Source organism: Prionailurus bengalensis, chromosome E4 (genome assembly GCF_016509475.1).
Source record: "Prionailurus bengalensis isolate Pbe53 chromosome E4, Fcat_Pben_1.1_paternal_pri, whole genome shotgun sequence".
In the NCBI taxonomy this organism is placed as follows: domain Eukaryota; kingdom Metazoa; phylum Chordata; class Mammalia; order Carnivora; family Felidae; genus Prionailurus; species Prionailurus bengalensis.
The window spans coordinates 37,047,552-37,064,047 of NC_057360.1; the positions used below are offsets into that span (position 1 = coordinate 37,047,552).

Here is a 16,496-nt window from a genome sequence, read left to right on the forward strand (position 1 = left end):
CTCTCTCCCTTGAATCAAGCTTCTTGACAGTCTAGATAAATGGCTTTAGAATTTCTTTACAATGACCCCAGCAACATTGTGACCCCATAGGAACATTACCATATATAATTGAAGCAAAAGTTTCATGTGACAGTGTTTTACAACTATAATGCATTCTGATATTGCCCTGTTTTATTTTATTGAAAATAATGCTAGCTGCAACCTACTAAATTGGTTTTACAATTTATTAATTAGTAATGACCTGCAATTTGGAAAACACTGGTCTGTGTTTACAGTGCTTTTATGCTGTTCCATTTACTTAAAGACAGATTCCGATTTTTTCTACCTACTCTTAGATATTCTCCTGAATTAGTCATTTACAGTATTCGCTGTGTTTCTGGAGGTGGGTAATAACATGCATGGTATCTCTGTACAATTTGCAAATCATTCCATTCCCTAAGATCCTTACACATATATGTGAGCTATAGATATGGATTATTCCCATTCCAGAATCAAAGAAATGGAAGCACAGAGAGATAAGTGGACTGTATAGCTAGAAGATAGTGAGTGGCCTGTGGCTTCCTAACTGTGGGATTACTCTCCCAACAGTTTATTTTGTTCACCGTATCGGTACCTGGTGGCATTTTCTCCTACTCTATTAGTGTTTTCTTATTTGTTGTTGTTTATTTCCATCTGCAATTGCCTTAGTCTGCTCTGTACATTGCATAGGAACCCACATATGAAAGCAGAGTTTGCTCTCTCTCCTGGATGTCACTGCTCTTGATGCTCCAAGATTCAGAAATAAACAGGAAATAGAGCTCTAGGATATTGAAGTCTGTGTTCATAACCATTCTGTCTACCGGCAACTTTGGCTCGTATTTCTAAGGAAGTGGCTCTTCTAAACTGAAAACTACAGTTGTGCCAAAGTCTGTGAAATAGGAACATGGCAATCAAGGTGTAGTTTTTCTCACGTCACAAAACACAGAATATACTTTTGGTACACTTACTTCTTAACTTACTCTAAAGCCTCTTTTCAGCAAATGTTATGACTCAGAGGTAGCTTGCTAAGGGATCAAGTATCTTTACCTTTAAATATTGAAAAACATAGCAGAATACACAGAATAATTTTTATGTATTCCAAATATATGATTTTTAGTAAAATCATACCATACTACCCTTATTTCCTATAATAATGACCCAGAGGAATCCTCTCCTGTTATTAAATTGCAACAACAGTAACAACGAATATGTGTATAGCACTGATAATTTACAAGCAGTTTTAAAGCACATTTTCTCCTCTGTTCCTCAGTATTCTAGAAGTAGGTAGAATGGCTGTTATAAATTAAGAAAATTGAGGTCCTCTAATACTGAACCTGACCTCTACTCCTATACCACCCTAGAATTCCTGATCCTTGCTTTATATAATTTGTCTTTTCTCATTAGGACTTCTTATTTTGTAATATGCTATGTAATTTTTTTATATAAATTTAAAAACATTAACGTTTTAACTTATTTTTGAGAGAGAAAGAGAAAGAGACAGAGTGTGAGCAGGGAAGTGGGAGGGGCAGAGAAAGAGGGAGACACAGAATCCGAAGCAGACTCCAGGCTCTGAGGCTCGAACCCACCAACTGTGAGATCATGACCTGAGCCGAAGTCGGATGCTTGACTAACTGAGCCACCCAGGAGCCCCTATAAAATTTTTTAAATGTTTATTTATTTTGAGAGAGAGCAAGCAAGCAGGGGAGGTGCAGAGAGAGACGGGGGGAGAGAGAATCCCAAGCAGGCTCCATGCTGCCAGTGCAGAGCCCAATGTGGGGCTCAAACTCAAGAACCTTGAGATCATGACCTAAGCTGAAACCATGAGTCAGATGCTTAACCAACTGAGCCACCCAGCCACCCCATCTAATATGATATATAACTTATTTGTTATGCTTCATCCTTTTTGTCTCTGTCCTACAGCTAAAATTTAATCTTTATTAAGAAAGGGTTCTATGTGTTTTTGGTTTCCTGATGTATTCCAAACACCTAGAATACGGCATTGCACATAATAGATATTAAATATTGATTGAATGATGAATGGGCTTAGAGACTGGCTGCCCATCAAAGGATGAATTTAATTGAATGTATCAGTACATGTGGGTTAGATTATGTTGCAGTAAGGAGTAACACCAAGATCTCAGCTGGCTTGGCGCTAAAGCATATGATGTCTCATCACCCACTGTGGGCCTTGTGTGGCCCTCTCGGGCAGCTGCCCTCCTCCATGTAGTGACTTGTCATTTCAGGCAGCTTCAATCTCATGTTATCTTTCTATCAACATAGTTTTTTGTCAGCTCGTGAGGGTAAGGGAACATGGACAATCACGTACTGGCTCTTAACTAAATTCTTCTGCTTCATTGTAACACAAATTACAACCAGTCTTGTTTTATTGCCCAAAACAAGTCTCGTGGCCTTACCTATCTCAAGGGAATCGGGTAGCATAATTCTCCCGTGTGGTCAGGAAGAGGAGAACCAGAAATAATACATAATAAATGTGAGCATTGTCCACGGCCGTGAGATAAAGCAAAAATTATCTGGTTTATTTTGTCTGTGGTTTGTTTTGTAGCCTTTCTCTACTTGTTTGTGTGTATGTGTGGTGTGTGTGACATATTTGTTGCTACTGCAACTAAAGCATAATTGACTCTCAATGGGAATGGTGAATAGAGAAGTAGCCATATATAGGGAATTTTCGTCACTCTAAGAGCAGAGAGATTACTATAATGATTATGATTTTTTTTCAGAGAAATTATTTTTAAAGTCGGAATAATTCATGAAACTCACCGTAGGATTGACCCCTCATGACTTTTCTCCTGATCAGTTAATCTGTAGTTATCCCTGATGGATGTGTTTGTGATAGAGACCTTATTTTGGTCAAAATAAAAAATTTATAATAAAAATTATTACTTGCCAAGGTTCAAATACCAACTTGGATTAAGTGCCATGTAGCACATGAACTAATTTCTTTTGTATTACTCTAATTCAACATTAAGGTAGTTGTGATTACCTAAATTACAGTCATATCAATTAGTGAACAAACCAGATTTCATTTAAATTACGAAAGACCATATTTTATTCTTTCAGTCTTCTTAAGGTAAATGTGTTGGCTTTTCCTACTTCCCCTGCCTTCCATAAAAAAACTTAGAAAACATACCTCATACCATCCCAGAATAACCCAGTGAGTTTTAAAGGGTCGAACAATTTTCAAACCATATACTTTGCTCCTTAGCCCCCCAGTACCTAGTGTAGTTCTTGGTGTGTAGTCGGTTCTCAGCACATTGAATGTTCCAGTCTCCCATGCAGTGCATGGATCATTAACACATTTGTATTTGTTTTCTATTTCTGCCCTAACAAATTACCACAAATTTAGTGGTTTAAACTCTTTCTCCATCCTTACAGCCAACAACGGCAGGTAGAATTCTTCTCACGCTTTGAATCTCTCCTGCCCCTTCCCTTGCATATCTTACTGATGATTTAGGGTAATCGGTCTGTTTTAAAATCTATAGCCTTACGTTTGCAGAGTCGCTTTTGCTGTGTAACATCTGATATACAGGTGTGACGCCAGAGGGCAAAGATTATGGGGGCCGGAATTCTGCTTACCACACACTATTTTAGTAGACTTAATGAGAATCTTTTGTATCTTCCTCTAAAGACTGACGGATAGGATGAAGCTGTTTAAAAGTCAGAGGTTTAATGGAAGTTTGCATTGTTGAAATTAAGCACTTTCTTTTTTGGCAGATATTTTGACATCAAAATTTCACATTTTCATTATAGACCGTTATGGGTGTTTTATTGCACTGTGATGTACTTTTACTTTTAGGGAAGAATATACCATACTTGACATAATATAAATTTTGCAGACAAGTTCTATCATTACTATTAGTGTATTGGCAATTTTGTTTTGTTTGTTTTTTTTAGCAAAATTTTATTTAATCTTCAAGGGACTTCTCTCCTTAATACCAGTCCTGCTTCTTGAGTGGCTTACTCCATCATAGACTAGAATATAGGAGATAAAAAGTAATTTTAACAAAACTTAGTTAGAAAGGCCAATCTGCTCCAAAGGTATATATAAGTAAATAAGGTTAGTTAGCTACCATTTAAGCAAATCTATTTGCTTCGGAGTTGCTTTTATTATTCACAGTGAAGTGTTTCCTGTCTGCTGCAAAGGAGAAAAATGAGAATAATTAGATTAATAACGTTGCAATATGGCACTTTTTTACTTTCCTTCCTAATGACCCCCAGAAGAGAAAAGATGGAGAATTTTCTTTTTGCATGTACATGTGTGAATTTAGCTATTACATGTGTTTGTTGTATATCCTGAAAATGGCATAGATTAAAAAAAAAAAGGTAACTAGAACTCTGATACTGATCCTTGTGCTATATACTATTTGAAACCCATTGCGGGGGAATTTTGTTGTTGTTGTTGTTGTTGTTAGGATTGTTTGAATTCCTCTTTACCTTCCACAAGGAGATAAATAGTTCTCAGATTTTGTGATGTTGCCAGAAGAGTAAATGCATGGCCATCCATCACTCAAGCCAGATATCAGAATTTTCACACTGGAGTCTCTTGAGTGCACAATTCATGTTCCCCACACTATTTCCAAGTGTGATATAGCTTCTGATTTCAGCTTGGAAAATTAGTGTTCTTGAATCAGGCATTAAAACAGTTTCATTGTTGGTGCCAAGTGCCACCTGTGGTCACATACTGGTTTTTCCCACACCTTTCCCTAGCACCTCTCTGTGGATTTTCTTTGGCTTATCCCCCTTCATAGTTTGACGTGGTTTGGGGCCATAAAGGCAGCATATGTTCAGTCAGTGCTATAGGCTACTTTCACGGATTTATTTTTAACATTCTGTCCTTTCTTGACTGAAATAATGGCTCTAAGAAGAAGCTACTATCTGATTTTAAACTGTATGTTTCACCTCTCAGTCACCGTAACAAGGATGTATTTGAAACAATCAGAGCAGCTGTTAGAGTAGCGGAATTTCCACATGTAGCCCATTGAACCCAGACCCTGATTCCTGGCTTCTCATATGTACATACTGACTTTTAGAAGGTTTCTCTACTTCTTTATTTGAAAATATACAGTTTTCTGTTGTTGTTTTGTTTTGTTTTTATTTTTTAAGTTATATTTCACAGTGGTCAGTTTTAATGGAATAACTGTTTATTTAAAAGCAAGTTTCAAATACCTGGTTTGAATTCCAAATCCACACCTTACCTATTATGTGATCTTTGGCAAATTATGTGACCTCCCAATGCCTCCTCTCTAAAACAAGGTAACAGTAGTAATATGTCCTGAGACCACTTCATAATGATCCCCATGTCACCAGTGCATGAGCCCCATGAGGGCAGGACTTAGTCTGTTTAGTTCTATCTCCCCAGCACCTAGAACAGTGTGTGCCTTATAGTAGGGACCCGCTAAACATTTGGTAAAAGTTCAGCCAGATAATTCGCATAATGCATTTACACAGTCCCTAGAGCAGGGTAACAATAACAATAACGTTTTCAGGGCCCTGAGGTGGCTTAGTCTGTTGAGCATATGTCTTAGGCTCAGGTCATCATCTTGCGGTTCGTGAGTTTGAGCCCCGCCTCCAGCTCTGCACTGACAGCTCAGAACCTGGAGCCTGCTTCGGATTCTGTGTCTCCCTCGTCCCTCCCCTGCTCTCTCTCTGTCTCTGTCTCTGTCTCTCTCTCTCTCTCTCTCTCTCTCCCCCTCCCTCAAAAATAAACATTAAAAAATTAAAGAAAAAACAGTAACATTTTCTGAGTTTTTCTCCCTCAGCATTATTAAAGCTCTTAAATGTCATCAGTTGCACTTAAAAGATGACAAATTTTATTTTAGAATTTTCTTTTGCAGAAGAAATACTACTCTACCACCCAGCCATTCTGTATTAACCGTAGATAATACTTACAATTAAATACATTTGGCCTCTCTCTGTTAAGTATGCCAACATAGTTTCTGGGCTGAATTAAGATCATGAAGGAAAGAATGAAAATTAATTCTTATTCCCCGAAGTTGTGTCTATCTGTGTGTTTTTTTGAAATCAAACTGAGATATAAGATGATTAGGGTCCTTTTAATGTTCCCAACAAGAAAGGTTCAAAGCTTTCATTTCTGCAGTTTGCTTTAATTCTAAGAGAACATTTCTAAACTGAATTTGTTTGTTTGTACTCTCTGACTTAAAACACTCCACTCCACTTTCCTATGTAATAGCTTAAAGAAAAAAAGGACTATATTACTTTTTTCCATTTTACTTCCCATCTGGATTTTTGTAGGTTTTTGTTTTGTTTTGTTTTGTTTTGTTTTGTTTTATGAGTGCTGCAGAATTCAGAGCAAAATGGTCTCACAAATCATCTCTTCTTTCTCATCACTGCATCTTAGAGGTGAGGGAAGTGAATAAAAAGGGAAGTTAGTTAAGTGTTCCTAGCTAGTTAGTGAGGTAAGATGTGAAATAGGTTTCCTGATCTTTGAATGGTTTTGCCCTTTGAATGGTTTTGTTTGTTTCAAACAAACAAAACGAAATGGAAAAGAAAAAAAAATAGCAACCCAATCTAACCTATAAACAGATGCCTCAGCAGTTCTATTTTTTTCTCAATTCAAGTCTTTGCAGAAATTGTAGTACTAAATGTTGAAAAAATTCTGCGTCTAACTTGTTCTGATAATATGGAAGTTATTAATTAATTTAGTCATATATTCCATAATAACATGTTAGCAGAATTTTTTGACTCTTAAGCATAATGTAGAACTTCTGAAAATCGGTCTTCATTTTGTTCAGGATAAATTTTAGAACGTATTTATTGTTAATAGAGTATATACAGTGTGAAGCTTTTCCCATCTTATTTGTATTTGAATGATTATCTTAGTATATTTCAAACATTCAATAGCATTTTTAGTTGTTAGCAATTTTCCCCTAATATCAGCCTTTCTCTGTTACTGTTTGTTTTTTTTTTTTATGACGTTATCATCCATTTCTTACTTTCACGTATGTCAGGAGGTCCAAATAAATATCTGCTATGGCAAGATATATTCCCATTTTATCTACAGCCATAAATTCTGAAAAGATTAGTAAAATTACACAACTTGCTGTCTCCATGCGCCTCAACACACAGTAATTTGCATGATCGTTTTAATATCTAATCATATCATTCTATAACTCTCCCTTTTCTTGTACAGTTGTTAAGTCACAACATTCTTGAGGCAGTAGTAATAATAGACACAGCTGTTGTGGATTTTGTAAAAGGCTTTTAGGAAATAATTATATATCCATTAAATTTGAAATGTGGAAGACCTATCACTGCATGAAAATGTATTTCATATTTTCCTGAGCACTTAAATTTTTTGACCTCTCTGCTAGGTAGAGAGGAAGGATGAATCTGTTTATGTGATGGGGTGCAACCTCTCTGCTCAGTGTCAGTCAGTAGAAGAGCCTTGTCCAGGATGGAGGTGCACTTTAGGGAGCATGTAAGAGGGAGCAAGTGGAAATTCCCTCTTCTGCTGTGTTCAGCAGTTAATTATGATTTTATCCAATTAATAATTGTAGTGCAGGATACATACTTTCTCCTCTTCCTACATAATGACTCTTTTGGAAATGTGTCAATCAAAAGGTGAGTAGCATCCTTAGATTTATATTTTAATATATTCAAGATCTGTATACCTGAAATATTAAAACGAAATCCGCCTATTTAGCCTAAAGAAGTTTGTTATTTATAATATGAAGAGGAATCAGTATCTAAGTTTGCAGTGTCAGTGTTAACCTAATACGTCACTTTTTGTAATGACCGCTAGCAGCTCACTCGAAAAGGCTTTTCTTCGCATTAAAATGTTTTACATTGTAAGTTTAGCTCAGTCGAATACCCTCGTCATTCTTTTTCTCTGCTTCCTTCACTTGTGGGTCGTCCGTGAGTTCAGTTGTGTTGCAGTCAAGGTGTTGTGCTGGGGCTAATCTCTGTAAAACGCTAGCATTTGTTCTTTTTCCCTATCATCAATCTTTCACACTCCTATCAAACCCCTAATGTATCAGCAGGTTTCCCAGAGCTACTGGTTAAAATTACCTTTGCTTTTGGTAAACTCTGAACCTTCAAGCCTCAGTGTTTTCAGTTGCCCCCTGTGGATTCCGTGAAGCCTCTCTCTGCACATTCCTCACTGCCACTCACTTGCTTTATGTCCTGAAACCAGGAGCCTGTGCAGAGCCCTCTTATTATTCCAAGTGTACCCACCACCCGTCCTTAGGTCGAGGGAGGGTGTAAATACCTCCAATAATCAGTGTCGCTTATGCAAGCTACAAGTGAAGGTGGTTGAAGCTCCCAAAGCCGGAGAGCTCATGTTTATTTTACCCGATAACAATTCAGATTGTTTAATCCTTGCTGTTTCTGAAAGTTTCTTAGCTTTTCTGACCCTGACAGACATTGGCAAACTTCCTTGCCTCGAAATAAGTACTGCAATTAAGTAGGTTATTTCTTAAGGTTTGTCTTAACTAATTTCATATTTGACTAGTTCATATTTTACTTAAATTTATTTTGTCCTCCTATGGTCCTGTTCTTTTTTCATTTCTTCGCTTTCATAGAAACTACCCTTTCGTCCATTGTGACTAGGACCCTCCATTCTTAGTAAAAATGGATTCCAGTACAGATAGGATTCCTTGTGGATACGTAGTTCCTGACGTTTTCACCTTCAGTGCAGTATAGTTTCCACACACAACTATTAGTTTGCAACCTTATTCTTTTGGAAAACCGACTCTTGCCTTTGAGAATGATACTTTGATTGTTGCTGTGGCTCTTCCAGTTGTCTCTGACTAAATACCCCTGCTCAGGACTGTGAGTTACAGTCTCATTAAGATTTACACTAACTATCTGGAGAGTTCTTGAAAATTAACAGAAAAAGGGAAATGTCCTTCTCTCTGTGAGTAGCAGCATCTTTTTTGGTAGGTTTTGCCTCAAGCAAGTAAAATTCTAAAATCTCGTTCTCAAACTTTGGGTCTCTATTTGGCAAAAAAAACCCTTAGGCTAATGATTGTGAAGTAGCCATCTATATCTGAAATTGAAGATAGTCACTTTGAACGTCACTTAACTGTTTTACCTTTCAAAAAATAACTTACATGCCTTTGCTTACTTTTAAATGTTTAATAAATATTAATTTATTACATTATGATTTATAATGTTAGCATTTTGTAAAATGGCCATAAAAAGGGGAAACATGTATAAGCACATCAAAAGAAACAAAAATAAAAATTAGCTACAGTATCTTGTCTTTAAAAAAGTCTCAGTAGTAATAACTCAGATATCTTTCTAGGGATGTCGGTGACCTTTCACATGTTATTGTGTAACCCTTTGATGCACAAAAGTCTGTTCTAATGTTTCAAAAGTGGTAGTAGGTAGGGTACTGAAGGGTAACGATTATATCATTCATAATTTTAAGAGCTACAACTGTGTTATAAGGAATGTTTATTAAAGTTAATGAGCATGATTTATTTATATACACTCTACTAAATTGTGATATATTAATGTTTATATTAAGTACATGATCATACCATCATTCTTGATTATTTGAGATATGCAAGCCGTATTTTTTTTTAAATAAAGAAATGAAGCCAATGTGAATCACTTGAGTAGATTTTCTTGTTAGAATTCCTTGATTTTACTTTAGCTATGCTCCCGAGAATCTCCCTGAATTGATCAAAAGGAAATAAAGTTCAACTCACTACACCCTTTTTAATATAGGATAGATGTTGCTGTGCTGTATAAGGGTCAGGGAGTAGAGGAAGTTAAAAAGTTTTAAGTATTCGCAAAAACCATTTTCTGATTCTAATGAATTATTTTGGTGATATTTTTTAATCTAGAATTTTGTGTCTAAAATTTCTTACCACAGCTGCATCTTCATTTTTAGACTCCTCTTGTTTTGTTTGGTTTGCTTTTTGCAGTGGGTACACCTTATTACATGTCTCCAGAGAGAATCCATGAAAATGGATACAACTTCAAATCTGACATCTGGTCTCTTGGCTGTCTACTGTATGAGGTAAGTAATGTTGATAAATTCCGTATATTGATGTATTTTAGTTACTATAATATATTCCCTCTATTCTTATACACTTATTTTATTTCTGAATGATGTTTAAGAATTAGCTTTTTAGTTACGAAAGGTTAATTCATTGACTTAGTAATTGTTTTTGTAACGGTAATTATACATTCTTGCACATTTATTTCCTCTAAATATTTTTAAATTGTTTCCTTCTGGTGAGAATTTTATTTTGAACAATATTTGTAATGTTAATGTAATATTTTTCTGCATATCTTATGTATGAAAATGTACACCTGAACATCTGTAAAATAACTTGCTTATCCATGCATAGCAGGGGAAGTATAATGGAATGGATTTAAAACATGAAAGTATGGTGAATATCTTTTTCAGTACTCTTTCACTCTTACGGAGAGTAGTAATTCAGCTTTAAGGATAGTAGGTAAATAGATAATTTTTCTAGGTTATCACTTAATTTTGTTTCCATGAGTAAACAGTTGTATTGGTAAAGCTTAGTGAAATTCTCTCCTGTTCTACTGGTGATAATTTATGAAAGGAAAATGGAAATCATCTAGGTAGATCCTCTAGCAAATATTGCCATGCAGTGATTTGGATGGATAGAAAAAAAGCATACTATGAGCACATTTTACATCCACATTATAGAGTAATGGTATGAAAAAGCACTCAAGACTAGTGACTTCTGTAAATTTATGTTTTAATCGAATGGTATAATTTTCCTAGTGACACAGGCTTTAAGTCAGAGCTGTTAATTAAAGGTTAGTCTACATCTAAGTAACTATTTCAATAAAATAAAATGAAGGAAAATAATACATGGAATCACTTTCATGTTTTAACATATGTAAAAGAAATCTAAAGCGTATAGACAGAAACCACTGTATTTCTTACTCTATATTTTGTGTTCCTGTCCTCCTGATTTAAATGAAATATATGATGAGATCATCTATTTTAATTGCCCACCTATTACTTGGAAGTAAAGCAGCAGAAGGTTTATTTTTTTAATGTGTATCATGATCTTTAATTATATATTATGGTTACACTTTCAAATTTCCTTAATTTAAGGAACCTGAGATTATTTATTTTTTTCTTCCTACTAAAGTGACTAATGACCACTTTAAAGAATGGATTTTTAAATATTCTTAGGTAACATTCCTAGGATAATTTTTATTATGAAAAATTATGAATCAGTGATATGACAAAATATGTTCTTATGTATGCACTAGAGATTAAAAGAGATTATGCTCACTAATTTGATACAATGCTGAAAAGAATTGCTTTTGATTATATTAAGTTGCTACAATGTTTAAATACCACTTTGTACATTTTTAAATATTTCATATTTGTTTAGGTAACGTTAGATTTCTTTATGTCATAATCTTATATTATCAAGGCAGCATTTTCCTTTTAAACATCTAAAGGTAAACAACAAATTGGTTTGCACTAACGATGAAATTTAGCAATGAAAGAGAAAAAGTTCAATTAAGGTAATAAAGGTTTTTGAGAAGTTCGTCTGATTCTTTTAGGGTCACTAGACTCTTATATCAAAACTGAAATAATTCTTCACATTCTGGATTTGCTTTGAGAGGCAGTGTCTCATTTTTATGTATTTTTTAAATGATCACCAAAATAGAAATGATTTCTTTGGACACTCCTACATCCATGAGTTTTATGTGTTGTGGACGATTTTGAGTTAAAAGTATTTATCATGGTAATGATAGTTCTCATCTCAGTAAATTTTCTCAGTTCCTCTGTGCAACTCATGTGGAAAGGACTAAAATTTTTCTAAAGATTTAATTTACCTTTATGTTCTGTCTCCTTCCAGTTATGTTTCCATATAATGTTAATAGAAATACCCAGCAATTAATCTTTCAAAAATTGGCCACAACCTCTCTCAGACATTTTATATTATATCCCACTAAGAATTTACTCTTAACAATGAAGGAGCAGGAAGCTTTTTTGAAAATGTATTTTAAACTCAGAAAATTAGACTTTCAAATATTCCTGAAACCTCAAAAAAAAAAAAAAACTAGCAGTACAGTTTTAATTGATATGCAACAAAGTAGACTTTACTAATTAAAATCAAGATGCTGTGCTTTTGCTACATGGACCTTTACATGGAAAAGTAGGTTTTACACATTTCCTTTATTGTTCAGTGCAGCAATTGCATCCTTCTAGGGTTGTAGGTTGGTGGCTTACAGTTCAAAAAAAAAGAGAGCTGCCACCAGCCCCGAAGACAGACAGTGGGCTTTCGTCCCTCCAACACCCCCAGAATACTAATCAGGAAAGTCAGACCCTGGAGGTCAGGGAGCAAGTCAATCATTCTAGCGATCGTCTCAGTGTGGAGGATCAAATTAGCCTGAAAAATTCAGCTGCTGGGAGGAGAGGGCGAGCAGCTGTCAGGGGCAGCATCGAGATGCACTAATGAACCAGATGAATAGTGCAAAAGCTTGAAAATAAAAACAGGACAGTTGACATTTTTCATCTGTCAAAGCAGGAGATGCATGAAAATATACTATTCCTGTTTTAACTCCTTAGGGGACATTCAGATTTTTTTTTTTTAACACTGCAGTATTGAGACAAAAGTGCTGTAATGAACTCCTAACAGAGGATAATGAATATATGTACATTTACGTAGGGTTTTTGCAAACGTGGAAAGACTATAGTTTATATATACGGTGTATTTTTTTCTAAGGTGGCATTTATAATTCTCTATCATAAAGTGGCCTTGCATTTTAAACCAAACCAGAAAATGTGATCATTCTTGATAGCGCCTCTTCGAGAAATTTCCTCTCAGATGGAGGGTTTTATATGTTTAGGGCCATTCGTATTGTTTTTACTTTTTTCTCCTCATGTGGAACAACCTTTCCTGAGGTGGTTTCGTATGGGTTTATGTAAGTTTTATATAAAATGCAGGCTAGGTAAAACTGTGTCAAGCTACTTTGCAGGTTTGATTTCCAGTGCCGTCCCCTCCTCGTTTAAGGCTGCGAAGGAGTTAAAGCTCTGTCTGGAGCACCAGAAGACAGATGAGAGCCATTTTCAGCTTGTCCTGTCCCCACTGACGCTCACTGAGTAGCACAGCATGGACTAGCGTGTTTCACACACACTCTGCCTGTCTGGGGAATGTACACATTGTCCTTCCAAAATCAAACTTATTAGCACATGTAGAAAAGGGTGACTGACTTTGGGGCAGCCTCGCACTCCGTGTTGTATTCTTGCTGCTGCGGTTCAAAGATTTAGAAGGTTTTGAACAGGATGCGAACATTTTAAATTGAATTTTTTAGTTTGTAACCCTGCTTACCACAGTACTTGCTTGCACTTTAAATGTCAACTTAGAACCTTGTCTGAAAATAAATTTAAATCCAATAATGTCTTTTTCAAAGTTGATCATTCTTTGAGTCTTTTTTTTTTTCTTTTTCTGGATAGAAATCTCATTTGGATGCCTTGAAGGAGCCGCTATGACTCAGAGAGCTTTTGAACATATTTAGTATTTTTTAGACATTATCGAAAGAAAAGAAGTTCTAGTTCATTGTAAACTACTTGAGAATCAGTTATAACATTCAGATTGGAAGGCATTGTTTTTCTTCTCAGAATAATCCTTCCCTACAGAAACTGTCATGCAGGATGAAATGCTGTACATTCTACTCCCCAAACCATTGCTTAGATTATAATTCATTTTCAATTTCAGTTTCATTTTTGTGATATTTTGACCAGTGCATGGTTGTTATATACCACTGAGGTCTGTTTAGTCATGAGATGGATTGGTCGTTTTTTATAGCATTATATTTACAAAGCGTTTTAAGTTTCTTTATGTTCTTTTTCTTAATACTGGGGTATGTCATATATGTATGTATGAGTGTGGTGTGTGTGTGTGTGTGTGTCACACACACACACACACACACACACACACACACACACACGTACACTAACCATTTCTCCCTTAAGGGATTTTAAATGTTGACAAAAATAACCAAAAATTGTAATAAGATTTATAGAACTTACTCGATAATTCTCAGAAAGGAATATTCATAAAATCTAAATGCCCAAATAACTTTATTGAAAGTATTTGTAGCTGTTTCTACCCCTGTGTAATATACTCGATGAAATCTCATTTAAAAGTTACCATATAACTATATCAGTTTCATTGGGAGCATTTTACAGATGGCTGCGTTACAGAGTCCTTTCTATGGTGACAAAATGAATTTGTACTCGCTGTGTAAGAAGATAGAACAGTGTGACTACCCACCTCTTCCTTCAGATCACTATTCAGAGGAAGTAAGTCATTTTTCGGTCCATGTGTTTGTCTGTTGTTCATTTCGCTAACGTTCGCATTTTATTAAGGAAAAAAAAATTTTTTTTTTAATCCAGAAACACAAATGACAAGTATGGTGGCAGAAATTGCACGTTTCATTCTGTTTTCCTTCTCTTGGAGACTTACTGTTTAAAGGGTTGACTCTGCAGTTCCTAAAGTGGAGTAGAACACAGCACAGCATGTGGTGTGAAATTGGTCAGTTCTTAGGTGTGATGAGAAGGGTAACTGACTTTGCAGCATACTGAACACGGCAAAGGGCAGAATCTGTGCTCAAACCCCGGCTCTCGTTGACCAGCATGACTGGTGCCTTCTTCACAAGGCAACTGGTCACTCTCACAGTCTCAGACCAACAGTTACAACTTTCCATTTTGGCAGAACTTCCTCTCATCCATGTTTTCCACAATTTGAAGTATACATCATTTAGCTTTACGTGTCTCTTCCTTGTTCTTTCAGAGTTACCCTCCCTCCTTCGACCATATCTAACCTGTCATTGCCTCATTGTCGCCATCAAATCCCTGTGGGAAATGTTTTGAGGCTGTCATTAGTAGACATGGTAAAATGTATATTGGGTGGGATTGAAAATTTTAGGAAACTTTACTGTATTAAAATCTGAGTCTGAATCCTTGTCTTGCTTTGGTGGTTCATCGAAGTAAGTTGCTTTGGCTCTACCCAACATACAGTTTTTTTTTTATTGAACAAAACCTCTCCTATTTTAGCCCAGTACATTTTGCCAGTATTTAAGGAGGAGATAGGCAGAACAGCAATATCTTGGGTAAACTAAATGTGTTCACATAACTCTTTTTGGAAAGCTTACTGGGGAACATACCCAGAGAAAACACTGTCTTGAGTTAGGACATCTCACCCTCTCATGAGCAACAGATTTTTTGCCCAAGGGAAATGGCAAGGAGCAAAGGAAAATATAAAACAATTATAACATTCACTTATTAGGTAGTCTTGTCACTCTATCTTGAAATGAATAGCAATCGGTTTTAGTTTTATAGAAGGAAAATTGAGTCAGTGTAACTTGAATAATAAATCTCTCTATAGAATTTTTAGCATGTGGAAAGCATTTGAGGGCCTAGAATGCTGTAAGTACCTTTTTTCCCTGTGGTTTTGATACTAATAATCACTTGATGCCTGGTGTTGTTGTTGTTGTTGTTGTTGTTTGTTTGTTTCATAGCCTTTGTATTGCGGTAATTAAAAATAAACTCTGATAAGGCAAGGATGATGATTGAGAAGTATTACCTTTATTTGATGTTAATGCTATTATGTTAGCCATTTTTAATTACTATTTTGGGTATGGAATATAAATATGGCATTTCGCAAAACCAACTTCAGAATGATAGGCCTGGAAATACAGTAGGGTGTGAACAATAATGCAAAATGATGGCAAGAATGTCAGGGGCCGTTCTTTGTTGTGTCATTCATGCTGTCTTCTTTTTTCCATGAAGCGCATGAATATTTCACATATCTGCATCCTCATCCCCTATTCTTCTTGACTAATTTTCAGACTGTCTGAATTTGCATTTCACATGGTAGCTGATTAGGAGATGCGGAGTGCAGCAGTGAAGCCTCAGCAGGCGGTTACCATGGTGACCTTCAGCAGGATTTTAATGATGATACCACTAGTGGTTCGTTGAAGTCGGCCTGCCTGCAGGGCTACCTCACCGCAGCTAAGTGTGAAGTTGGATATGCGGATTCTCAGCCAAGGGGCAGATATCAAAGTCTGGCCCAGATAGAAGGTCTCAGAGTTGGGAAGGGAAAACAGATTCCACTTTTTAGCTCACCCTATATAGTCACCAGTTTCGAAAAGAGATATAAAGCGAAACATGTTGTATGGGGTACTTTCCAAAGAAGACAGTGCAGTTTCTTATGTTGGTAAAATCTGTCGTGATGCTGTGGTGAAATAGAAGGCTATTAAACTAGGTAAACACGGAAACGAATTCTTACTAAAGAAATGAGGTACGAAAAATACAGACTAATAATGTTAATCGAATCTTTTCAGTTATGTGGAAAAGTTCTCAGAACAAGAGCTTTGAAATGCAGATGTGCTAATAAATATTTTCTCTCCTTAAGTAGGAACTCTGTTTGTAACATAATTACTCAGAATTTATGGTAGCAAAAAACCTGAGCAGCTTTGATGCT

General features: G+C 35.9%; 1 protein-coding gene across 2 annotated transcripts in view; it reads left to right on the forward strand.

Annotated features, from left to right (window-relative positions):
- Nucleotides 1-16,496, forward strand: part of NEK7 (NIMA related kinase 7) — a 163,846-nt gene that overhangs the window by 128,453 nt on the left and 18,897 nt on the right. For both annotated transcript variants that reach the window (XM_043568322.1, XM_043568323.1), the window contains exons 8-9: nucleotides 9,930-10,024; nucleotides 14,201-14,314. In XM_043568322.1, the coding sequence (XP_043424257.1) occupies nucleotides 9,930-10,024; nucleotides 14,201-14,314 (209 nt within the window). The remainder of the gene's footprint in view (nucleotides 1-9,929; nucleotides 10,025-14,200; nucleotides 14,315-16,496) is intronic.